The 24,137-nt window shown below is 68.9% G+C and overlaps 1 protein-coding gene across 1 annotated transcript in view; it reads left to right on the top strand.

Moving 5' to 3' along the window:
* The window catches only part of RYR1 (ryanodine receptor 1), a 59,386-nt gene that overhangs the window by 18,027 nt on the left and 17,222 nt on the right, over positions 1-24,137 (top strand). The window contains 41 exon segments of the mRNA XM_068998297.1: positions 280-659; positions 1,320-1,446; positions 2,297-2,457; positions 3,252-3,417; positions 3,507-3,593; positions 3,817-4,043; positions 4,590-5,244; positions 5,341-5,421; positions 5,470-5,610; positions 5,923-6,123; positions 6,511-6,622; positions 6,761-6,904; positions 7,388-7,679; positions 8,406-8,520; positions 8,590-8,722; positions 9,230-9,324; positions 9,423-9,558; positions 10,129-10,309; positions 10,584-10,695; positions 10,785-10,905; positions 11,417-11,586; positions 11,999-12,219; positions 13,130-13,220; positions 13,302-13,442; positions 13,957-14,120; positions 14,676-14,754; positions 14,962-15,051; positions 15,271-15,411; positions 15,866-15,943; positions 16,364-16,439; positions 16,879-17,002; positions 17,457-17,572; positions 18,178-18,245; positions 18,781-18,902; positions 19,164-19,213; positions 19,684-19,744; positions 20,544-20,782; positions 21,348-21,429; positions 21,630-21,760; positions 22,464-22,778; positions 23,328-23,568. Of these exon segments, the coding sequence (XP_068854398.1) occupies positions 280-659; positions 1,320-1,446; positions 2,297-2,457; positions 3,252-3,417; positions 3,507-3,593; positions 3,817-4,043; positions 4,590-5,244; positions 5,341-5,421; positions 5,470-5,610; positions 5,923-6,123; positions 6,511-6,622; positions 6,761-6,904; positions 7,388-7,679; positions 8,406-8,520; positions 8,590-8,722; positions 9,230-9,324; positions 9,423-9,558; positions 10,129-10,309; positions 10,584-10,695; positions 10,785-10,905; positions 11,417-11,586; positions 11,999-12,219; positions 13,130-13,220; positions 13,302-13,442; positions 13,957-14,120; positions 14,676-14,754; positions 14,962-15,051; positions 15,271-15,411; positions 15,866-15,943; positions 16,364-16,439; positions 16,879-17,002; positions 17,457-17,572; positions 18,178-18,245; positions 18,781-18,902; positions 19,164-19,213; positions 19,684-19,744; positions 20,544-20,782; positions 21,348-21,429; positions 21,630-21,760; positions 22,464-22,778; positions 23,328-23,568 (6,467 nt within the window).

The raw sequence follows: 24,137 nt of genomic DNA on the forward strand, positions 1-24,137 counted from the left end.
TGACACCCAACCCCGAGGGTCCCTGTCCCTGAGGGGTCCCCAGGGCAGGGGTGACACCCATCCCCGAGGGATTCCTGTCCCCGAGGGTCCCCATCCCCGAGGGTCCCCAGGGCAGGGTGACACCCATCCCTGAGGGGTCCCCAAAACAGGGTGACACCCATCCCCGCGGGTCCCCATCCCCGCGGGCCCCCATCCCCGCGGGCCCCCATCCCCGAGGGTCCCCGTCCCCGCGGGTCCCCAGGCCGGGGCTCCCCGTGGCACCCCGCGCGTGCCCCGCAGGTGACGCGCCTGGACGGCACCGTGGACGCGCCGCCGTGCCTGCGCCTGGCGCACCGCAGCCCCGGCACCCCCGCCGCGCCCCCCGAGCTGCTGTTCCTGCGCCTCAGCCTCCCGGTGCAGTTCCACCCCACCTTCCGCTGCACCCCCGGCGCCACCCCCCTGCCCCAGGCGCCCCCCCCGGAGCCCCCCGAGGACGTGGCGGCCGAGCCCCTGTCCGAGTTCGAGCGGCTGCGGCGCTCGGCCGGGCCCCGCAGCGCCGAGGGCGACGAGGGCGCCGAGAAGGGGCCCGGGGGGGCCCCCCCGGCAGCGGCCCCGCGGGAGCAGCCCCGCGGCGAGAACGAGAAGGACGCGACCACCGAGAAGAGCAAGACGAGGAGGGGGTGAGGGGGGGTCCCCGATCGCTGGGGGGCCCAGAAGGGGCTGGCACCCATCCCTGGGGGGTCCCTGATCACTGAGGGTCCCCAAAAGGGGGTGGCACCCATCCCTGGGGGGCCCAGAAGGGGGTGGCACCCATCCCTGGGGGGTCCCTGATCGCTGAGGGTCCCCAAAAAGGGGTGGCATCCATCCCTGGGGGATCCTGATCGCTGGGGACCCCCAAAAAGGGGTGGCACCCATCCCTGGGGATCCCTGATCCCTGGGGTCCCCAAAAAGGGGTGGCACCCATCCCTGGGGGGTCCCTGATCGCTGAGGGTCCCCAAAAGGAGGTGGCACCCATCCCTGGGGGGTCCCTGATTGCTGAGGGTCCCCAAAAGGGGCTAGCACCCATCCCTGGGGGGTCCCTGATTGCTGAGGGTCCCCAAAAGGGGCTGGCACCCATCCCTGGGGGTCCCTGATCACTGAGGGTCCCCAAAAGGGGCTAGCACCCATCCCTGGGGGGTCCCTGATTGCTGAGGGTCCCCAAAAGGGGTGGCACCCATCCCTGGGGGGTCCCTGGGGATCCCTGAGTGTCCCCAAGCTGCTGGAGGTTCCCTGGGTGCTGGGGGTTCCCTGGGGGTCCCTGAGGGTCCCCAACTCGGGGTGACCCCCCCGGTGCCCCCCAGGTTCCTGTTCAAGGGCCGGAAGACGCCGTTCACGCCCCCCCCCGCGCCCCCTCCCGTGCCCCGGCTGGAGGAGGACGTGGTGCCCGACGAGCGCGATGACCCCGAGGTCATCATGAACACCACCACGGTACGGGACCCCCGAGACCCCCCAGAGCCCCCCAAAACCCCCAAAATCCCCCAAACCCCGAGGTCATCATGAATACCACCACAGTACGGGACCCCTGAGACCCCCAGACCCCCCCTGCACCCTGAGACCCCCCCCAATACCCCAAGACCCCCCAAACCACGAGACCTTCCCTGCACCCCAAATCCCCCCTCCTGCACACCAAAACCCCCTGCTGTCCTTATGGTCCCCTGTCCCTGTTCCCCCCGCCCCTGTCCCCTGTCCCTGTCCCCCTGTCCCTGTCCCCCCGTCCCTGTTCTCCCTGTCCCTGTCCTGTCCCCCTGTCCCTGTCCCCCCGTCCCTGTTCTCCCTGTCCCTGTCCTGTCCCCCTGTCCCTGTCCCCCTGTCCCTGTCCCCCTGTCCCTGTCCCCCCGTCCCTGTTCTCCCTGTCCCTGTCCTATCCCCCTGTCCCTGTTCCCCTGTCCCTGTCCCTGTTCCCCCTGTCCCTGTCCTGTCCCCCTCCCCTGTCCCCGTCCCCCTGTCCCCCTGTCCCTGTCCCCCGTCCCCCTGTCCCTGTCCCCCTGTCCCTGTCCCTGTCCCCCCGTCCCTGTCCCCCTGTCCCCGTCCCTGTCCCCCCGTCGCTGTTCCCCCTGTCCCCATCCCTGTCCCCCTGTCCCTGTCCCCCTGTCCCTGTTCCCCTGTCCCTGTCCCTGTCCCCCTGTCCCTGTTCCCCTGTCCCTGTTCTCCTGTCCCTGTCCCCATCCCTGTCCCCCTGTCCCTGTCCCCGTCCCCTGTCCCTGTCCCTGTTCCCCCTGTCCCTGTTCCCCCTGTCCCCCCGTCCCATCCCCGTCCCTGACGCTGTTCCCATCCCCAGTACTACTACTCGGTGCGGTTGTTCGCGGGCCAGGAGCCGGGCAGCGCCTGGGTGGGCTGGGTCACCCCCCACTTCCACCAGCATGACCCCGACTTCGAGCTGGCGCGGGTGCGCAGCGTCACCGTCACCATGGGCGACGACCGCGGCAACGTGCACGACAGGTGCCCCAAAGGGGACCCTAAGCAGGACCCCAAATGGGAGCCTGCATGGGACCCCACATGGGACCCCACATGGGAGTCCAAAGGGGAGCCCAAAGGGGGCCCCAAAGGAGACCCCAGATGGGACCCTAAACGGGACCCCAAATGGCAGCCTACATGGGACCCCACATGGGAGCCCAAACAGGACCCTACACAGGACCCCAAAGGGGACCCTAAGCAGGACCCCAAATGGGAGCCTACATGGGACCCCACATGGGACCCCAAACAGGACCCCCAGAGTGGGACCACAGAATGGGACCCTGAAACGGGACCCCAAAATGGGACCCCAAAATGGGACCCCAAAATGGGACCCCCTGAAATGGGACCCTGAAGTGGGACCCCGAAATGGGACCCTGAAATGGGATACCAAAATGGGACTCCCAGAGCGGGACGCCAAAATGGGAGCCCAAAGTGAGACCCCAAACAGGACCCCCAGAGCGGCACCCCAAAATGGGACCCTGAAACGGGACCCCGAAATGGGACCCTCCTGAAATGGGACCATGAAGTGGGACACCAAAATGGGACCCTGAAACGGGACCCCGAAATGGGACCCTCCTGAAATGGGACCATGAAGTGGGACACCAAAATGGGACCCTGAAACGGAACCCCAAAATGGGACCCCAAAACGGGACCCCAAAACAGGATTCCTTTCCACAGCCCCACAGAACATGACCCCCCCCCCGAAGCAGGGGTGGGTTCCAGGCTCTGGGGGTCCCGGGGGGGGTCGGTGGGGGTCTCACCCCTCTGTCCCCCCCCAGCATCAAGCGCAGCAACTGCTACATGGTGTGGGGGGGGGAGTTTGCGGCCCCCGCGCAGCAGGCCCGGGTGTCCCACACCGACCTGGTCATCGGCTGCCTGGTGGACCTGGCCACGGGGCTCATGACCTTCACTGCCAACGGCAAGGAGATCAACACCTTCTTCCAGGTGAGCTGGGCCCCCCCAGGGGAGGTCCCGGGGGGGTCCCGGGGGGTCCCACCCCGCCCCGGGGGTCTCACGGTGCCGCCGCCCCGCAGGTGGAGCCCAACACCAAGCTGTTCCCGGCGGTGTTCGTGCTGCCCACCACCCAAAACGTGCTCCAGTTCGAGCTGGGCAAGCTCAAGGTGAGGCCTGGGACCCCCAGCCAGCGTTTGGGGGTGGGAAGGGGCTGGGGGGCAACTGCGGAGGGGGCGGAGGGGCTGCAAGGTGCAACGAGGAGGGCCTGGGGGTGTTGGGGGCTATGGGAGGGGGGTCCTGGGGGTCAGCAGGGTGACCTGGCACCTGTGGCGGTGCTGGGGGTCTCTGGGGGTCCCCCGCCCCCCTGACGCCCCCGTTTTGCCCCCCCAGAACATCATGCCCATCTCGGCGGCCATGTTCAGCAGCGAGCGGCAGAACCCGGCCCCGCAGTGCCCGCCCCGGCTGGTCATCCAGCACCTGAGCCCGGTCACCTGGAGCCGCATGCCCACCGAGTACCTGGCCGTGGAGAGCGCCCGGCTGGGCGAGCGCCAGGGCTGGGCCGTGGAGTGCTCCGAGCCGCTGCAGATGATGGCCCTGCACATCCCCGAGGAGGACAGGTCGGGACCCCCGGGGACCCCCAGGGCACCCCCAGCCTCGTGGGGTCACATGCCCATGGCACCTTGGGGGTCCCATCTCCAGTAGATCCTTGGGTCCCATCCCTGGGGCACCTTGGAGTCCCATCCCAGGGGTCCCTCCCCGTGTCCCCCCACCCTGAGCCCCATTTCCCAGCCCTCCCAGGGGTCCCTCCCCGTGTCCCCCCACCCTGAGCCCCATTTCCCAGCCCTCCCAGAGGTCCCTCCCCGTGTCCCCCCACCCTGACCCCCATTTCCCGGCCCTCCCAGGGGTCCCTCCCTGTGTCCCCCCCACCCTGAGCCCCATTTCCCATCCCTCCCAGGGGTCCCTCCCCGTGTGCCCCCACCCTGAGCCCCATTTCCCGGCCCTCCCAGGGGTCCCTCCCCGTGTCCCCCCACCCTGACCCCCATTTCCCGGCCCTCCCAGGGGTCCCTCCCTGTGTCCCCCCCACCCTGACCCCCATTTCCCGGCCCTCCCAGGGGTCCCTCCCCGTGTCCCCCCACCCTGACCCCCATTTCCCGGCCCCCCAGGTGCATCGACATCCTGGAGCTGTGGGAGCGGGAGGAGCTGCTGCAGTTCCAGTGCCACACGCTGCGGCTCTACTGCGCCGTGTGCGCGCTGGGCAACAACCGCGTGGCACACGCGCTCTGCAGCCACGTGGACCAGGCCCAGCTGCTCTTCGCCATCGAGAGCCCCGAGCTGCCGGGACCCCTGCGGGCCGGCTACTACGACCTGCTGCTGGCCATGCACCTGGACGCGGCGCAGCGCGCCCGCTCCTCCATGAGCGCCGAGTTCATCGTGCCCATCACCGAGGCCACGCGCGCCATCGCGCTCTTCCCCGGCGGCGGCCGCTGCCCGGGCCCGCCCGGCGTGGGGCCCAGCGCCTGCCTGCGGCCGCAGCCCCACTTCTCGGAGCCCTGCTTCATCCGGGCGGGCGACGGCGGCGGCCGGGCCCCGCTGAGCCCCGCCATCCCGCTGGACGAGCTGGGCGCCAAGGCCATGCGCATGCTGGCCGAGGCCGTGGCCGGGGGCGGCCCCCACGCCCGCGACCCCGTGGGGGGCAGCGTGGAGTTCCAGCTGGTGCCCGTGCTCAAGCTGGTGTCGGCGCTGCTGGCCGTGGGCGCGCTGGGCGACGCCGACGTGCGCCGCGTCCTCCGCATGATCGAGCCCCGCGTCTTCGGGGACGCGCGCAGGGACGGCGAGGGACGGCGGGAGGACGGGCGGGAGCAGCAGCAGGAGGAGGAGGAGGAGGAGGGGACGAAGGCCATCGAGGCCGGGGAGGAGGAGGAGGAGGAGGATGAGGAAGCGAGGAGAAAGGCAATCGAAGCTGGAGAGCTGGAAGAGGAGGAGGAGGAGCAGGAAGTGAGGAGGAGGAAGGCCATCGAGGCTGGAGAGCTGCAGGAGGAGGAGGAGGATGAGGAGGAGGCCAGGAGGACAAAGGCCATCGAGGCCAGGGAGGTGCAGGAGGAGGAGGAAGAGGAGGAGGAGGAGGAGGAAGAGCTGGAGGAGGGGCTGCTGCAGATGAAGCTGCCGGAGTCGGTCAAGCTGCAGGTGAGGGAGGGGACGGGGGGCTGCAGGGATGGGGGTTTGTGTCCCCTCCCTGGGGCCTCTGTGTCCCCTCTCCATGTCCCCTCCCTGGGGTCTCCTTCCCGGTGTCCTTGCTCCTTCTCTGGGGTCCCTGTGCCCAATGTCCACCCCATGTCCCCTGCCAGGGTTCCTGTCCGGGCTCTCTTCTCCGTGTTCCCCCCAACGCCCCCTCCCAGGGTTCCTGTCCCCGTCTCCAGCCCGCAGGGACATCCTGGGGGTCCCCATCCCCCCCCCATGGTGTCCCCCACGTGCTCAGTGTCTCCTGTGTCCCCGCAGATGTGCCACCTGCTGCAGCACCTGTGCGAGCGGGAGCTGCAGCACCGCGTCGAGGCCATCGTGGCGTTCTCGGAGCGCCACGTGGAGCGGCTGCAGCGCGACCAGCGGCGCCGCTATGGCCACCTGATGCGGGCAATGACCATGTCGGCCGCAGAGACCGCCCGGCGCACCCGCGAGTTCCGCTCGCCCCCGCAGGAGCAGGTGGGGCCAGCGTGGGGCCAGCGTGGGGACAGAGTGGGGCCAGCGTGGGGACAGTGTGGGGACAGAGTGGGGGCAGCGTGGGGCCAGCGTGGGGACAGAGTGGGGACAGCGTGGGGACAGTGTGGGGACAGAGTGGGGCCAGCGTGGGGCCAGCGTGGGGATAGAGTGGGGCCAGCGTGGGGACAGAGTGGGGCCAGCGTGGGGACAGTGTGAGGACAGCGTGGGGACACTCACGGGGGCATGTGGGTGACACACATGGGGTGATGGCTGCGGGATGGTCCCGCTGACCTCGTGTCCCTCCGTGTCCTTCCGTGTCCCTCCGTGTCCCTCCGTGTCCCTCCGTGTCCCCTGTCCTGCCGTGTCCCCCCCCATTCCCCTGTCCCCCAGATCAACATGCTGATGCAGTACAAGGGAGGGGCTGAGGACGAGGAGTGTCCAGTGCCTGGGGACATCCGGGACGAGCTGCTGGACTTCCACAATGACCTGCTGGCCCACTGCGGTGAGAGGGACGGGCTGCTGGGGACACCCCCCAGAGCGTGGGGACAGCCCCTGGGGAACTGGGACCCCCGTTCTGGGACCCTCACCCTTGGGGACATGGGGACACAGGGACAGCCCTGCGACGCCCCGTGTCCCCCAGGCATCGAGCTGAGCGAGGAGGAGGAGGAGGAGGAGGAGGAGACGTCGCTGCGGCAGCGGCTGATGGGGCTGGTGCAGAAGGTGGTGGGGGTCCGGGGCTCCGCCAAGGAGGAGGAGACCCCCCCCGAGGAGCCGCCGGTGCCCAGTAAGGAGGGGACAGGGGGGGCAGGGGATGGGGACACTCGGGAGAACGCCCAGCTGTGCCCAGGACACGGCCGGGATGTCCCCGAGGTGGCAAAGGAGGTGGCCCCGAGGAGTTGGCCAGGGTGGGTGTCCCCAGGGTGTCCCCAAGGTGTCCCCAGGGTGTCCCCAGGGTGCCAGCGCCTCAGGAGCTGATCTCGCAGACCATGGTGCACTGGGCGCAGGAGTCACTCTGTCCCCGCTGTCCCCAGTGTCCCCGCTGTCCCCGCTGTCCCCAGTGTCCCCAGTGTCCCCAGTGTCCCCGCTGTCCCCAGGCACGCTGCAGGAGCTGATCTCGCAGACCATGGTGCACTGGGCGCAGGAGTCACTCTGTCCCCAGTGTTCCCAGTGTCCCCGCTGTCCCCGCTGTCCCCAGTGTCCGCAGTGTCCCCGCTGTCCCCAGTGTCCCCAGTGTCCCCGCTGTCCCCGCTGTCCCCAGTGTCCCCAGTGTCCCCGCTGTCCCCAGGCACGCTGCAGGAGCTGATCTCGCAGACCATGGTGCACTGGGCGCAGGAGTCGTTCATCCAGAGCCCGGCGCTGGTGCGGGCCATGTTCAGCCTCCTGCACGGCCAGTACGACGCGCTGGGCGAGCTGGGCCGGGCGCTGCCCAAGGCCTACGCCATCAGTGCCACCTCGGTGCCCGACACCACGGCCCTGCTCGAGTGCCTGGGCCAGATCCGCTCGCTGCTCATCGTGCAGATGGGCCCCGAGGAGGAGAACCTCATGATCCAGAGCATCGGGTGCGCGGGGCCGGGACCCCTGGGTCCCCTATGTCCCCCTGGGTCCCCCCTGGGTTCTCCCTGGGTCCCCCTGGGTCCCCTCTGGGTTCTCCCTGGGTCCCCATGGGTCCTCCCTGGGTCTCCCCTGGGTCCTCCCTGGGTCCCTCTGCGTCCCCCTGGGTCCCCCTGGGTCTCCCCTGGGTCCTCCCTGGGTCCCTCTGTGTCCCCCTGTGTCCCCCTCTGTCCTCCCTGGGTCTCTCTTTGTCCCTCTGGGTCCCTCTGTGTCCTCCCTGGGTCCCCCTGGGTCCTCCCTGGGTCCTCCTCTTTTCCCCCCCCGTGTCCCCTGTGTCCCCCTGGGTCCTTCCTGGGTCCTCCCTGTGTCCCTCTGTTTCCCTCTGTGTCCCCCATGTCCTCCCTGTGTCCCCTCTGTGTTTCTCTGTGTCCCCATGTCCCCCCTGGGTCCCCCAGTGTCTCCCCTATATCCTTGTGTCCCCCTGGGCCCCTCTGTGTCACTCTGTGTCCCCCATGTCCCCTCTGTGTCCCCCATGCCCCCCCTGTGTTCCCACCCAGCACCCTGAGCCCCCCCCGAACGCCTCAAATCTCCCCCTGACCATCCAAAATTCCCCTCTGGGCACCCCATATCCCACCTGAGCGCCCCAAACCTCCCCCTGAGCACCCCATAACCCCCTCCCAGCCCCCCAGATCTGCCCCCTGGGCCCCCCAGGTGACGCCCCCGTGCCCCCCCAGGAACATCATGAACAACAAGGTGTTCTACCAGCACCCCAACCTGATGCGGGCGCTGGGCATGCACGAGACGGTGATGCAGGTGATGGTCAGCGTGCTGGGCGGCGGCGAGTCCAAGGTGAGCCCCCACCCCTGGCTGCCCCCCTAGGGCCCCCCCAGGCCCCCCTGACCCCCCGGTGCCCCCCAGGAGATCCGGTTCCCCAAGATGGTGACCAACTGCTGCCGCTTCCTCTGCTACTTCTGCCGCATCAGCCGCCAGAACCAGCGCTCCATGTTCGACCACCTGGGCTACCTGCTGGAGAACAGCGGCATCGGGCTGGGTGAGACCCCCTGGGACCCCCAGAACCCCCCTGGGACCCCCCTGTGCCACCCCCTGCCTCCCCCACCTGGGCTACCTGCTGGAGAACAGCGGCATCGGGCTGGGTGAGACCCCCTGGGACCCCCCCAGAGCCCCCCTGGGACCCCCCTGTGCCACCCCCTGCCTCCCCCACCTGGGCTACCTGCTGGAGAACAGCGGCATCGGGCTGGGTGAGACCCCCTGGGACCCCACCCAGAACCCCCCTGGGACCCCCCCGTGTCCCCTGGGCCACCCGCTGTCCCCTGTGCCACCCCCACCTGGGCTACCTGCTGGAGAACAATGGCATTGGGCTGGGTGAGACCCCTCGGGACCCCCAGAACCCCTCTCACCACCCCCATCCCCTCCCTGTCACCTCTGTCCCCTCCAGCCACCTTGGGGGTCCTACGTGACACCTCGAGGGGGGGATCCCTGCCCCCCCGGGCTGTCCCCCTGACCCCCCTGACCCCCCTGACCCCTGTGTGTCCCCCAGGCATGCAGGGCTCCACCCCCCTGGACGTGGCGGCCGCATCCGTCATCGACAACAACGAGCTGGCGCTGGCCCTCAAGGAGCAGGACCTGGAGAAGGTGGGGACAGCGGGGTCCCCGTGTCCCCCCGTGTCCCCCCGTGTCCCCCCGTGTCCCCCCGTGTCCCTCCATGTCCCCCCTGACGTCCCCTGTGGCAGGTGGTGACGTACCTGGCGAGCTGTGGGCTGCAGAGCTGCCCGATGCTGCTGGCCAAGGGCTACCCCGACATCGGCTGGAACCCCTGCGGGGGGGAGAAGTACCTCGACTTCCTGCGCTTCGCCGTCTTCGTCAACGGTGAGAGACCCCCGGCTGCCCCCCAGGGTCCCCAGGGGTCCCCAGGGGTCCCCAGATCCCCTCAAGGGGGTCCCTGTGTCCCCTCCCCTGGTAGGACTGCCTCGACTCCGTGTGCTTTGATGTCTTTGTCAGCAGTGAGAGACCCCCCAGGTGTCCCCCGGGTGTCCCCGTGACCCCTCGTGGGGGTCCCTTTGAGGGGTCCCTGTGACTTTTGGGGTCCCATTCCCACAGGGGAGAGCGTGGAGGAGGCCCCAGGGTTGGGGTACGGCTGCTGATCGGGGGGTCCCTGTGCTGGGGGTTCTGGGGGTCCCTGGGCTTCGCTGGTTTGGGGGTCCATGTTCTGGGGATTTTGGGGTGTCCCTGTGACTTTTGGGGTCCCGTTCCCGCAGGTGAGAGCGTGGAGGAGAACCCAGTTTGAGGGTGGGGCTGCTGATCGGGGGGTCCCTGTGCTGGCGGTGTTAGGGTTCCCTGGTTTAGGGCTTTTAGGGTTCCCTGGTTTAGGGGTTTTGCAGGTCCATGTTTTGGCAATTCTGGGGTGTCCCTGTGACTTTTGGGGTCCTGTTCCCGCAGGCGAGAGCGTGGAGGAGAACGCCAACGTGGTGGTGCGGCTGCTGATCCGGCGGCCCGAGTGCTTCGGGCCGGCGCTGCGGGGCGAGGGGGGCAGCGGGCTCCTGGCCGCCATCCAGGACGCCCTGAGCATCGCCCAGGACCCGGCCAGGGACGGGCCCAGCGGCCGCAGGGAGAGGAGGCCGTGAGCACCGGGAGTGGGATTGGGATGGGAATGGGGTGGGATTGGGATTGGGATTGGAGTTGGGTTCGGGTTTGTTTTCGGATGAGCGCGAGGAAGAGGATGGTGACGATGGGGATGAACACGGGGATGGAAATGAGATGGGGATGCTGAGGAACGCGAGTGGGGATGAAGACGGGGTGGGATGGGATGGGGTGAGGATGGTGCTGCTCAGGGGTGGGGGACCTGCTGGTGACCCCCTGGCCTGCTCTGACCCCCCCGATCCCCGTGCCCCCAGGTTCGGCCCCGAGGAGCCCCCCGAGGAGAACCGGGTGCACCTGGGCCACGCCATCATGTCCTTCTACGCCGCCCTCATCGACCTGCTGGGCCGCTGCGCCCCCGAGATGCACGTACGCACCTGGGGGGCTGGGGGGGCTCCGGGGGGTCCCTGGGGGCCGGGACTCGGGGTGTGACCCCCCCCCCCGTGTGACCCCCGCAGCTGATCCAGGCGGGGAAGGGCGAGGCCCTGCGGATCCGGGCGATCCTGCGCTCGCTCGTCCCGCTCGAGGACCTGGTGGGCATCATCAGCCTCCCCCTGCAGATCCCGGCGCTGGGAAAAGGTGGGGAGGGGTCCCCGAACCTGGGGGGGGTCACTGGGATGGGGGGGACTCTAAAATGGGGGGACCTGGTGGGCATCATCAGCCTCCCCCTGCAGATCCCGGCACTGGGAAAAGGTGGGGTGTGGTGGGGCCTAAGAGTGGGGGGCGACCCAAAACTGGGGGGCACTGGGGATGCAGGGGGAGCTCCAAAACTGGGGGGTACCCAAAAATGGGGCAGCAATGGGGCAGCAATGGGGGGAGGGCACACACACACCCCCGAAGGTTTTTGGGGGTACAGACTGGGGTGGGGGGGGGACAGGGAGAGTCCCGGTCACGCTGGAGGACCCCGGGCCGGGGGAAATGGGGGTGCGCAGCCGTAGCTGGGGGGGGGGGGGGTCACGGATTTTGGGGTCCCGCCCCACAACAGCGTGGTGGAGCCCACCCTGGGGACTTGGGGGGGTTCCCGGCTGTTGTAGGGGAGTCCCAGGGTTTGGGGGTATCCGGGGGTCCCCTGAGCGCTGGGGTCCCGCAGACGGCAACGTGGTGGAGCCCCGCATGGCCGCCAGCTTCGTCCCCGAGCACAAGGCGCCCATGGTGCTGTTCCTGGACCGCGTTTATGGGGTGCAGAGCCAGGAGTTCCTGCTCCACGTGCTGGAAGTGGGGTTCCTGCCCGACATGCGCGCGGCCGCCTCCCTGGACACGGTGAGGGGCGCCCCAAACCCCCCTGGGGTACCCCAAAACTCCTGGCGGGGGGTACGGGGTCCCTCGAACCTGCAGCAGGGGGCTGGGGTCACCCCTGGGTTCCCTCCTGTGGGGTGCCCCAAATCTCCCCTATGGGATGGGTGTGGGGTCACCCCAATTTCCCCTATGGGATGGATGTGGGGTCTGCCCAAATGTCCCCTATGGGATGGATGTGGGGTCACACCAAATCTCCCCTATGGGATGGATGTGGGGTCACCCCAGTTTCCCCTATGGGATAAATCCGTGATCCCCCAAATCTCCACTGTGGGATGGACCCCCAAACTCCTCAGCCCCCTGGGACTGCCCCCCGTCCCCTCTTCCCTTCGGGGCGCCCCGGTGCGTCCCCCCCCTCGGAGCCCCCGTTTGCCCCCAGGCGACGTTCAGCACGACGGAGATGGCGCTGGCGCTGAACCGCTACCTGTGCCTGGCGGTGCTGCCGCTCATCACCAAGTGCGCGCCGCTGTTCGCGGGCACCGAGCACCGCGCCATCATGGTGGACTCCATGCTGCACACCATCTACCGCCTGTCGCGCGGCCGCGCCCTCACCAAGGCCCAGCGCGACGCCATCGAGGAGTGTCTGATGGCCCTCTGCAGGTGCCATCCCGAATCGGGCCCCAAAATGGCCTCGTGCCGGCCACGGGTCTGCATCTGTCCCCTAAACCAACCCAGCCCCCATGGGTGACCCAGGTCCTGCGGCCAACCCAACCTCCATGGGTGACCCAACCCCATGGCCAACCCAACCCCATGGCCAACCCAACCTCCATGGGTGACCCAAACCTCCATGGCCAACCCAGCCCCATGGCCAACCCAACCCCATGGCCGACCCAACCTCCATGGCCAACCCAACCTCCATGGCCAACCCAACCTCCATGGCCAACCCAACCCCATGGCCAACCCAACCCCATGGCCAACCCAACCCCATGGCCAACCCAACCTCCATGGGTGACCCAACCCCATGGTCAACCCAATCTCCATGGGTGACCCAACTCCTGTGGCCAACCCAACCTCCATGGCCAACCCAGCCCCCATGGTCAACCCAATCTCCATGGGTGACCCAACTCCTGTGGCCAACCCAACCTCCATGGCCAACCCAACCTCCATGGGTGACCCAAACCTCCATGGCCAACCCAGCCCCATGGCCAACCCAACCCCATGGCCAACCCAACCTCCATGGCCAACCCAACCCCATGGCCAACCCAACCTCCATGAGTGACCCAACCCCATGGCCAACCCAACCCCATGGCCAACCCAACCCCATGGCCAACCCAATCTCCATGGGTGACCCAACCCCATGGCCAACCCAACCCCATGGGTGACCCAGCCCCCATGGCCAACTCAGCCCCCATGGCCGACCCAGCCCTGTGGCCCCTCCCCATGGCCCCTCCCCATGGCCCCTCCCCGTGGCCCCTCCCCGTGGCCCCTCCCCGTGCCACCCTCTCTCCTCGTGGTGCCCTGCAGGTGAACCCCAAGCCCCCAGACCCCCCTGAGCCCCCGTTCCCCCCAGGTACATCCGCCCCTCGATGCTGCAGCACCTCCTGCGCCGCCTCGTCTTCGACGTCCCCATCCTCAACGAGTTCGCCAAGATGCCCCTCAAGGTGAGCCCCGGGGGGGTCCCTGCGCCTGCCCCCCCTCCCCCTGCCCCCCCCGGCCGCGCTGACCCCCCGTGTCCCCCCCAGCTGCTGACCAACCACTACGAGCGCTGCTGGAGGTACTACTGCCTGCCCAGCGGGTGGCCCAACATGGGCGTCAGCTCCGAGGAGGAGCTGCACCTCACCAGGAAGCTCTTCTGGGGCATCTTCGACTCCCTGGCGCACAAGGTGGGGTCTGGGGGGGAGTGGCACTCCTGGGAGGGCAGGGGACACGCCTGGGGACGTGTCAGGGACACACCTGGGGACACACCTGGGGACGTGTCAGGGACACGCCTGGGGACACGCCTGGGGACATGTCAGGGACACACCTGGGGACATGTCAGGGACACGCCTGGGGACATGTCAGGGACACGCCTGGGGACGTGTCAGGGACACACCTGGGGACACACCTGGGGACGTGTCAGGGACACACCTGGGGACACACCTGGGGACGTGTCAGGGACACGTCAGGGACACGCCTGGGGACATGTCAGGGACACGCCTGGGGACATGTCAGGGACACACCTGGGTCTAGTGGTGATGGGAGTGAGGGGAATGTGGAGACACTGGGGTGGGGACGTGAGGGCGGAGGGGATGTGGGGACAGTGGGGACACGGAGCCGGGGGGCACGGGGGCATGGGGCTGGCCGTGCCGGAGGCTCTGGGGCCGGTGACGCGGTGCCCTGGTGCCCTGGTGGCCGCAGAAGTTCGAGGCGGAGCTGTACAAGCTGGCCATGCCGTGTCTCTGCGCCATCGCCGGCGCGCTCCCGCCCGACTACGCCGACGCCAGCTACTCGTCCCGCACCGAGAAAAAGGCCTCGGTGGACGCCGAGGGCAACTTCGACCCCAAACCCGTCGAGACCCTCAAGTAGGGCTCACACAGAGCCCCCCACTGTGCCAGCACGAGCCCCCCAACCCCATCCATCCTCAGCATGGAGCCCCCCAACCCCATCCATCCTCAGCATGGAGACCCCAACCCCATCCATCCTCATCCAGAGCCCCCCAACCCCATCCATCCTCAGCATGGAGACCCCAACCCCATCCATCCTCATCCAGAGCCCCCCAACCCCATCCATCCTCAGCATGGAGACCCCAACCCCATCCATCCTCATCCAGAGCCCCCCAACCCCATCCATCCTCAGCATGGAGACCCCAACCCCATCCATCCTCATCCAGAGCCCCCCAACCCCATCCATCCTCAGCATGATCTTCGCAGAGACCCCCTGACCCCGTCCGTTCTCATCCACAAACCCCCACCCAACCTCGTCCATCCTCATCCTCATGGAGACCCCCAACCCCATCCCGACCCCCCATCCTCGTCCATCCTCATCATCACAGAGACCCCCAACCTCTCCCAGATCCCCCAGCCCCATCCAGACCCCCACGGGGTTCATCCCCCCCTGACCCCCCCGTGTCCCCCCAGTGTCATCATCCCCGAGAAGCTCGACGGTTTCATCAACAAATATGCCGAGTACACGCACGAGAAGTGGGCCTTCGACAAGGTGGGGACCCCCGGGACCCCCCGGGACCCCCCAGACCTGTGGGACACCCCCGGAACCCCCTGGGATCCCCCCAGCCCCTCTGAGCCCCCCCAAACCTGCACAGCCCCGAGTTGTTCCAGCTCCACGGAGCTTCCGGGACCCTCAGCCCTGAGTGTGCCCCCCAGATCTCCTCTGCCTCCCCCAATGTCCCCCCAATGTCCCCCCCAGATCCAGAACAACTGGACTTTCGGGGAGGCCGTGGATGAAGAAGCCAAAACCCACCCGATGCTGAGGCCCTACAAGACCTTTTCTGAGAAGGTACCACAGGACCCCCGGGACCCCCCAGACCCAGGGGGACACCCCCAGAACCCCCAGGACCAGGAGATCTCCCGGTGGCCACCAAGGAGTCCCTCGAGGCCACCCTGGGAGACCCCACCCCCTCCTCATCCCCCCGAGCGCCCCCCCCCCCCCCATCCCTGCTTCTCCCCATGGCCCCCCCAAACGCTCTGACTTTGGGGACCCCCCCGTGCCCCCCAGGACAAGGAGATTTACCGGTGGCCCATCAAGGAGTCCCTCAAGGCCATGCTGGCCTGGGAGTGGACGGTGGAGAAGGCGCGGGAGGGGGAGGACGAGCGCACGGAGAAGAAGAAAACGCGGAAAATCTCCCAAAGCGCCCAGGTGGGACCCCAAAACCACCGGGGGGGGGGCGTGGGGCACCCCAAAATCACCTGGGGGGTGGTGGGGAGGGATGGGGGGCGTGGGGCACCCCAAAATCACCTGGGGGGTGGTGGGGAGGGATGGGGGGCGTGGGGCACCCCAAAATCACCTGGGGGGTGGTCGGGAGGGATGGGGGGTGTGGGGCACCCCAAAATCACCTGGGGGGTGGTGGGGAGGGATTGGGGGCGTGGGGCACCCCAAAATCACCTGGGGGGTGGTGGGGAGGGATGGGGGGTGTGGGGCACCCCAAAATCACCTGGGGGGTGGTGGGGGTCAGTGGGCTGGGGAAGGGAGACCCCCAATACCTGGGGGGTTCATGGCGCACCCCAAACCCCCCCAGTGGGGGTCAGTGGGGTGGGGAAGGGGCCCCCCAAAATATTGGGATCCCCTTGACCCCCCCTCATGTCCCCCCCAGGCCACCTACGACCCCTCCCACGGGTACAGCCCCCAGCCCGTGGACCTGAGCGGGGTCACGCTGTCCCGGGAGCTGCAGGTGAGGGCCCCCCCAGTGCCCCCCAGTGTCCCCCAGTGCCCCCCAGTGTCACCCCAGTGTCACCCCAGTGTCCCCCAGTGTCCCCCAGTGTCACCCCAGTGTCACCCCAGTGTCCCCCAGTGCCCCCTAGTGCCCCCCAGTGTCACCCCAGTGTCCCCCAGTGTCGCCCTAGTGTCCCCCAGTGTCCCCCAGTGTCGCCCCAGTGTCATCCCAGTGCCCCCCAGTGCCCCCCAGTGTCATCCCAGTGTCCCCCAGTGTCCCCCCAATGTCTCCCCCATATCCCCCCATGTCCCCCCATGTCCCCTGCTGTGTCCCTCTGTGTCACCTCGTGTATCCCCAATGTCCCCTGGGGTCCCCTGACCCCCCCAGACCCCCTGAAGCCCCCCCAAAGCCCCCCCAAACCCCCAACCCTCTGCCCAGGCCATGGCGGAGCAGTTGGCCGAGAACTACCACAACACCTGGGGCCGCAAGAAGAAGCTGGAGCTGGAGGCCAAGGGTGAGACCCCTCCCCAAATCGGGGGGACCCCCTGGGACAGCCCTGGGACACCCCCAGCCCCAGAGCAGCCAGGGTGAGACCCCAGCCCCAAACTGGGGGGACCCCCGGGACACCCCCAACCCCAGCGGAGCTGGAGGCCGAGGGTGAGACCCCCCCAAAGCCCCAAATTGGGGGGTCCAGGGGGGCACAGGGTGTTGATTTGGGGGTTCAGGGGTTAATTAGGGGGGTCCAGGAGCTGGTTTGGGGTTTCAGGGGTTAATTAGGGGGGTCCAGGAGCTGTTTTGGGGCGCGGGGGATCCCCGACGCCGCACCGAGGGCCGAGGAGGAGGTGCTGATTTGGGGGCACCCCCGGGAGCTGGGGGTGGGGGGCACAGGAGGGCTGGGGGGGGGGGGGGTCGGGGGTGCTGATTGGGGGGTCCAAGGCTGATTTGGGGCGCAGGGGGGGGCTCGCACCCGCTGCTGGTGCCCTACGACACCCTGACGGCCAAGGAGAAGGCGCGGGACCGCGAGAAGGCCCAGGAGCTGCTCAAGTTCCTGCAGCTGCACGGATACGCCGTGACCCGGTGAGGGGGACCCCAAAACCCCCCGGGGGACCCCGAAACAGCCCCCGGGGGACCCCAAAACAGCCCCCCGGGGGCACCTGGAATCCCAGTGGGAACCTGGAGGGGGTATGGGGGGGGGGACTGGGGGGGAATTGGGGGTCCCGGGAGGAGCTCAAAATCCAGGGGAGGACCCTGAATTCAGGGGGGACCAGGGCTGGGGGGATCCTGAGTGTCCTGGAGGGATCCAGGTGTTTGGGGGGAGCTCTCAGGTGTTGGGGGGGACCCCAAAATCTCAGGGAGGGACCCTAAAACCCAGGGGTGACCCCAAGATTTGGGGGCACTCAGGGCTTGTGGGGCCAGAGGGAGCCTGGGGATGAGGGGGCGTGGAGGAGGGGGGGGTGTCTCGGGGATTTTGGGGGGGATCGGGAGGGGATTCAGGGAGGGGGTGCTGAGTTTTGGGGTCCCCCCCGTGCAGGGGGCTCAAGGACATGGAGCTGGACACGTCGTCCATCGAGAAGCGCTTCGCCTTCGGCTTCCTGCAGCAGCTGCTGCGCTGGATGGACATCGCCCAGGAGTTCATCGCCCACCTGGGTGAGCCCCCAGACCCCCGGGGGCACCCCCAAATCCCGGCGGGCACCTTCAGACCCCCCAAACCCCCGGGGGCACCCCCAAATCCCAGCGGGCACCTTCAGACCCCCCAAACCCACGGGGACGCCCCCAAATCCCATCAGGCACCTTCAGACCCCCCCAAACCCCCCTTGGGACACCCCCAAATCCCAGCGGGCACCTTCAGACCCCCCCAAACCCCTGGGAGTCCCCTAAACGCCCTCGGGACACCCCCAGCCCCTGGCCTGGGTGAGACCCCAAAACCCACGGGATTCTCCCAAATCCCAGGGGACACCCCCAGTCCTGGGGAATCCCCTGGAACCTCCCCCTGAACCCCCCTTTGGCCCCCTTGGGACCCCCTTGAGAACCGCCCTGGACCCCTTGAAACCCCCCTTGGGCCCTTTAGACCCCTTGAATCCCCCCAAGCCCCCCTTGGGACCCCCCTTGGGACCCCTCTTGGGACCCCTCTTGGGACCCCTCTTGGGACCCCCTGAGCCCCTGACCCCCCTTGGGACCCCCCTTGGGACGCCCCTTGGGACCCCCTGACCCCCTGACCCCCTGACCCCCCTTGGACCCCCCTGACCCCGCAGAGGCCGTGGTCAGCAGCGGGCGGGTGGAGAAATCCCCCCACGAGCAGGAGATCAAGTTCTTCGCCAAGGTCGGGGGGACCCCAAAACGGGGGGAGGGACCCCAAAAAGGGGAGGGGGGGTGGGCAGGGTGGTGTGGGGACAGATCCCCCTCCTCACCGAGCTGGCTAGGGGTCCCTGGGGGGAGTTTGGGATCCCCTGTGGGGTTTTTGGGAGTCCCCTTGGAGTATTTGGGGTTTTGGGGGCGGTTTTGGGATCCCCTACAGATCTTTTGGGAGTCTCTGTGGGGCATTTGGGGTTCCTGTAGGTTTGGGGGTATCTTTATGAGTTATTTGGGGTCTGTGTGGGGCATTTGGGGTTCCTGTAGGTTTGGGGGGGTCTTTGCAGGTTCTTTGGGGTCTGTGTGGGGCATTTGGGGTTCCTGTAGGTTTGGGGGGGTCTCTATGGGTTCTTTGGGGTCTCTGCGGGGTGTTTGGGGTGTCTGTGGGGCACTTGGGCTCCCCTGTGCGTTTTCTGGGGTGCCCCGCAGGTGTTTCGGGTTCTCTCTGGGGTTTCTCGGTTCTCTGCGGGCTTTGGGGTCCCGCTGACCCCCCCGGTGCCCCCCAGATCCTGCTGCCCCTCATCAACCAGTACTTCCACAACCACTGCCTCTACTTCCTGTCCACGCCGGCGCAGGTGCTGGGCAGCGGCGGCCACGCCTCCAACAAGGAGAAGGAGATGATCACCAGGTGGGGACCCCGAAATCCCCCCGAGCCCCAAATCCCAGCCCGGGGACCCCCCAGAACCCCCAAATCCCCCTTAGGAACCCCCAGACCCCCCAATCCTGGGCGCCCCCAATCTAGGGACCCCCGTGTCCCCTCCCTGGGGGTTTTGGGGACCCTTCTGTGCCCCGTCTCCCCTTTTGAGGGCACTCGGGGACCCCCGTGTCCCCTCCCTGAGGGGGTTTGGGTTTTGGGGACACCCCTGACCCCCCCCGTGTTCCCCCCCAGCCTCTTCTGCAAACTGGCCGCGCTTGTCCGGCACCGTGTGTCGCTCTTCGGTAACGGGGGGGCCCTGGGGGGCACTGGGGGGCACTGGGGGGCTCTGGGACCCGCTGGGGGGCACTGGGGGGCACTGGGGGGCTCTGGGACCCGCTGGGGGGCACTGGGGGGCACTGGGGGGCACTGGGGGGCTCTGGGACCCGCTGGGGGGCACTGGGAGGCTCTGGGGGGCTCTGGGACCCGCTGGGTGCACTGGGGGGCACTGGGGGGCTCTGGGGGGCTCTGGGACCCGCTGGGGGGCTCTGGGAGGCTCTGGGGGGCTCTGGGACCCGCTGGGTGCACTGGGGGGCACTGGGGGGCTCTGGGGGGCTCTGGGGGGCTCTGGGACCCGCTGGGTGCACTGGGGGGCACTGGGGGGCTCTGGGGGGCTCTGGGGGGCTCTGGGACCCGCTGGGGACGCTGGGGGTGCGCCCCGGTGGCACCGCCCCTCAGTGTCACCGTGCCCCCCGATGTCACCGCCGCCCCCCAGGGACGGACGCCCCGGCCGTGGTGAACTGTCTGCTCATCCTGGCGCGCTCGCTGGACGCCAGGTGGGGACGCTGCTGCCGCCACCGGGGCCGTGCCCGTGTGCCCGTGTGCCCGTGTGCCCGTGTGCCCGTGTCTGTGTCCCCAGGATGTCCCCAATGTCCCCATGTCCCCCCGTTCCCCCTGTTCCCATGTCCCCCATGTCCCCATATCCCCAATGTCCCCAATGTCCCCATGTCCCTGATGTCCCCCCTGTCCCCAATGTCCCCAATGTCCCCATGTGCCCCCTGTCCCCAATGTCCCCCAATGTCTCCAATGTCCCCCATGTCCCCCATACCCCCATGTCCCCCTGTCCCCGATGTCCCCCAGTGTCCCTGTGTCCGTGTGTCCCTGTGTCGGTGTCCATGTCCCCAATGTCCCCAATGTCCCTGGCATCCCCGATGTCCCCGTGACCCCAGGATGGTGATGAAGTCAGGCTCCAAGATTGTCAAGACCGGGCTCTGTCCCTGTGTCCGTGTGTCCCTGTGTCAGTGTCCATGTTCCCGATGTCCCCAATGTCCCCAATGTCCCCAATGTCCCCAATGTCCCTGACATCCCTGATGTCCCCAATGTCCCTGACATCCCCGATGTCCCCCATGTCCCTGGCATCCCCGATGTCCCCGTGTCCCCAGGACGGTGATGAAGTCGGGCCCCGAGATCGTCAAGGCCGGGCTCTGTCCCTGTGTCCGTGTGTCCCTGTGTCAGTGTCCATGTCCTCGATGTCCCCAATGTCCCCAATGTCCCCAATGTCCCCAATGTCCCTGACATCCCCGATGTCCCCGTGACCCCATGTCCCTGACATCCCCGATGTCCCCGTGTCCCCAGGACGGTGATGAAGTCGGGCCCCGAGATCGTCAAGGCCGGGCTCCGCTCGTTCTTCGAGTCGGCTGCCGAGGACATGGAGAAGTTGGGGGAGCAGCTGCGGCTGGGCCGGGGGACCCCGACCCGCGCCCCCACCAAGGGCGTGGCCCAGAACGTCACCTACACTTCGGTGGCGCTGCTGCCCGTGCTCACCGCCCTCTTCGAGCACCTGGCACAGCACCAGTTCGGGGACGACGTCATCCGTGGGTGACACCAGGGGACAGCGGGGACCCGTGGGGACGGGGGGACGTGGTGGGGACATGGTGGGGATAGGGGGCTCGGGGATGGGGGCTCGGGGATGGGGGGACACATCGGGGTCTGGGGACATGGTGGGGATAGGGGGACACGTCGGGGTCTGGGGACGCCATGGGGACGGGGGCTCGGGGATGGGGGGATGTGGGGGGGACAGGGGGCTCGGGGATGGGGGGACACGTCGGGGTCTGGGGACATGGTGGGGACAGGGGGACACGTCGGGGTCTGGGGACGCCGTGGGGACGGGGGCTCGGGGATGGGGGGACACATCGGGGTCTGGGGAATGGTGGGAACGGGGGGACATGGTGGGGTCGGGGGCTCGGGGATGGGGGGACACGTTGGGGGCATGAGGATGGGGAGGACATGGTGGGGACACGGTGGGGACATGGGGACACTGAGGGGAGGTGGGGACAGGGGACACGTCTGGGGGGCTTGGGAGGGACGGGGACGCTGTGGGGACGCTGTGGGGACGCTGTGGGGACGCCGGTGCGGGCGGTGACGCCGCTGTCCCCGCAGTGGACGACGTGCAGGTGTCCTGTTACCGCATCCTGTGCAGCATCTACAGCCTGGGCACCGCCCGCGGGCCCCTCGTGGACAGGTGGGGACCCCAAAACCCCGGGGGGACCCCAAAACCCCGGGAACTCCCTGGAACTGGAGGGAGGGACACCCCCCCAAAATGTGGGAGGGGCTCGGGGTGGGGCCTGGGGGTTCCCTGGCTTCGGAGCATCCGCGGGGTGTCCTTGGGGTGCTTGTGGGGGTGACCCCAGCGAGCCCCGGGTGTCCCCGCTGTCCCCGCAGGCAGCGCCCGGCGCTGGGGGAGTGCCTGGCCCGCCTGGCCGCCGCCATGCCCGTGGCCTTCCTGGAGCCGCAGCTCAACCACCTGAACCCCAGCTCCGTGTACAGCACCAAGAGCGCCCGCGAGCGCGCGCGTGGGTGTCACCCCCGTCACCTCCGCCGCCCGTGTCCCCCCACAGCCACCTGCTCACCCCCCGGCCCTCTGCCCCCCGCTGCCCCCCAGTGCCGGGGCTCCTGTCGCGGGTGGAGGAGCTGTGTCTCCTCCCCTGGGGGTGTCCCCAGCCTCATGTCCCCTCCCCTGGGGTGTCCCCGGCTCCCCTGGGGTGTCCCCAGCCCTGTGTCCCTGTGTCCCCTCCCCTGGGGGTGTCCCCAGCTCCCCTGGGGGTGTCCCCGGCTCCCCTCGGGGTGTCCCCAGCCCCATGTCCCCTCCCCATGGGTGTCCCCAGCCCCGCGCCCCCTCCCCTGGGGGTGTCCCCAGCTCTGTGTCCCCTCCCCTGGGGTGTCCCCAGCTCCCCTCGGGGTGTCCCCAGCCCCGTGTCCCCTCCCCTGGGGGTGTCCCCAGCTTCCCTGGGGGTGTCCCTGGCTTCCCTCGGGGTGTCCCCAGCCCCATGTCCCCATGTCCCCTCCCTTGGGGTGTCCCCAGCTCCCCTCAGGGTGTCCCCAGCCCCATGTCCCCATGTCCCCGTGTCCCCTCCCCTGGGGTGTCCCCAGCCCGGTGTCCCCTCCCCTGGGGTGTCCCCAGCCCAGTGTCCCCGTGTCCCCTCCTCTCGGGGTGTCCCCAGCCCCGTGTCCCCTCCCCTGGGGTGTCCCCAGCCCGGTGTCCCCGTGTCCCCCCAGTGCTGGGGCTCCCGTCGCGGGTGGAGGAGCTGTGCCCGGACCTGCCGGACCTGGAGCGGCTCATGGGGGACATCGGGGGCCTGGCGGACTCGGGGGCGCGCTACACGGAGATGCCGCACGTCATCGAGGTGACGCTGCCCATGCTGTGCCACTACCTGCCCCGCTGGTGGGAGCGCGGCCCCGACGCCGCCCCGCAGGGCCCCTGGGCCACCGACGTCACCGGCCACCACCTCAACGCCCTCCTGGGCCACATCCTGCGCATCGTCGTCAACAACCTGGGCATCGACGAGGCCTCCTGGATGAAGAGGCTGGCGGGTGAGGGGCCTGGGGGGTCCCCAGAGGGGCTGCTGGCCACGGGTGGGTTTTGGTGGTCCCAGGAAGGTGCTGGTGGCCACGGGTGGGTCCTGCGGGTGACGGTGGTGGTCCTAAGTGATCCCAGGGTGGTGCTGGTGGTCCTGGGTGGTCCCAGGGAGGTTCTGGTGGCCCGGGGTGGTCCCAGGAAGGTGCTGGTGGCTCTGGGTGGGTCCTGCAGGTGACGGTGGTGGCCACGGGTGGGTTTTGGTGGTCCCAGAAAGGTGATGGTGGCCTTGGGTGGGTCCTGTGGGTGACGGTGATGGTCCTAAGTGGTGCTGGTGGTCCTGGGTGGTCCCAGGGTGGGTTCTGGTGGTCCTGGGTGGTCCCAGGGTGGTCCCAGGGAGGTTCTGGTGGTCCTGGGTGGTCCCAGGGTGGGTTCTGGTGGCCCAGGGTGGTCCCAGGGTGGTCCCAGGGAGGTTCTGGTGGCCCGTGGTGGTCCCGGGGTGGTCCCAGGGTGGTCCCAGGGAGGTTCTGGTGGCCCGCAGTGGTCACAGGCGCCGCTGCCCGCAGTGTTCGCCCAGCCCATCGTGAGCAAGGCGCGGCCGGAGCTGCTGCGCTCGCACTTCATCCCCACGCTGGGGCGGCTGCGCAAGCGCGCGGGGAAGGTGGTGGCCGAGGAGGAGCAGCTGCGGCTCGAGGGGAAGGCCGAGGGCGAGGACGCCGAGCTCCTGATCCGCGACGAGTTCTCGGTGCTCTGCCGCGACCTCTACGCGCTCTACCCGCTGCTCATCCGCTACGTGGACAACAGCCGGTGAGGCCGCGGGCCACTGGGGACACTGCCGGGGTGGCCCTGGGGACACTGCCGGGGTGGCCTTGGGGACACAGCCATGGGGGCCCTGGGGACACAGCCACGGTGGCCCTGGGGACACAGCTGGGGTGCCCATAGGGAGCAAACACTGGGCACTCATTAATGGTGGCCATGGGGACGGTGACCCAGTGGTGACCCCCCAGTGATGACCTCTGACCCCCAGTGGTGTCCCCTGACCCCCAGTGGTGACCCCTGACCCCTGGCACTGTCCCCTGACCCCCAGCACTGTCCCCTGACCCCTGGCAGTGACCCCTGACCCCCAATGCTGTCCCCTGACCCTCGGCGCTGTCCCCTGACCCCTGGCAGTGACCCCTGACCCCCGGTGCTGTCCCCTGACCCTCGGCGCTGTCCCCTGACCCCTGGCAGTGACCCCTGACCCTCGGTGCTGTCCCCTGACCCCCAGCGCTGTCCCCTGACCCCCGGCGCTGTCCCCTGACCCCTGGCAGTGACCCCTGACCCCTGGCAGTGACCCCTGACCCCCGGCGCTGTCCCCTGACCCCCAGTGCTGACCC

The sequence above is a fragment of the Aphelocoma coerulescens genome, chromosome 34 (assembly GCF_041296385.1).
Source record: "Aphelocoma coerulescens isolate FSJ_1873_10779 chromosome 34, UR_Acoe_1.0, whole genome shotgun sequence".
Classification (NCBI taxonomy): domain Eukaryota; kingdom Metazoa; phylum Chordata; class Aves; order Passeriformes; family Corvidae; genus Aphelocoma; species Aphelocoma coerulescens.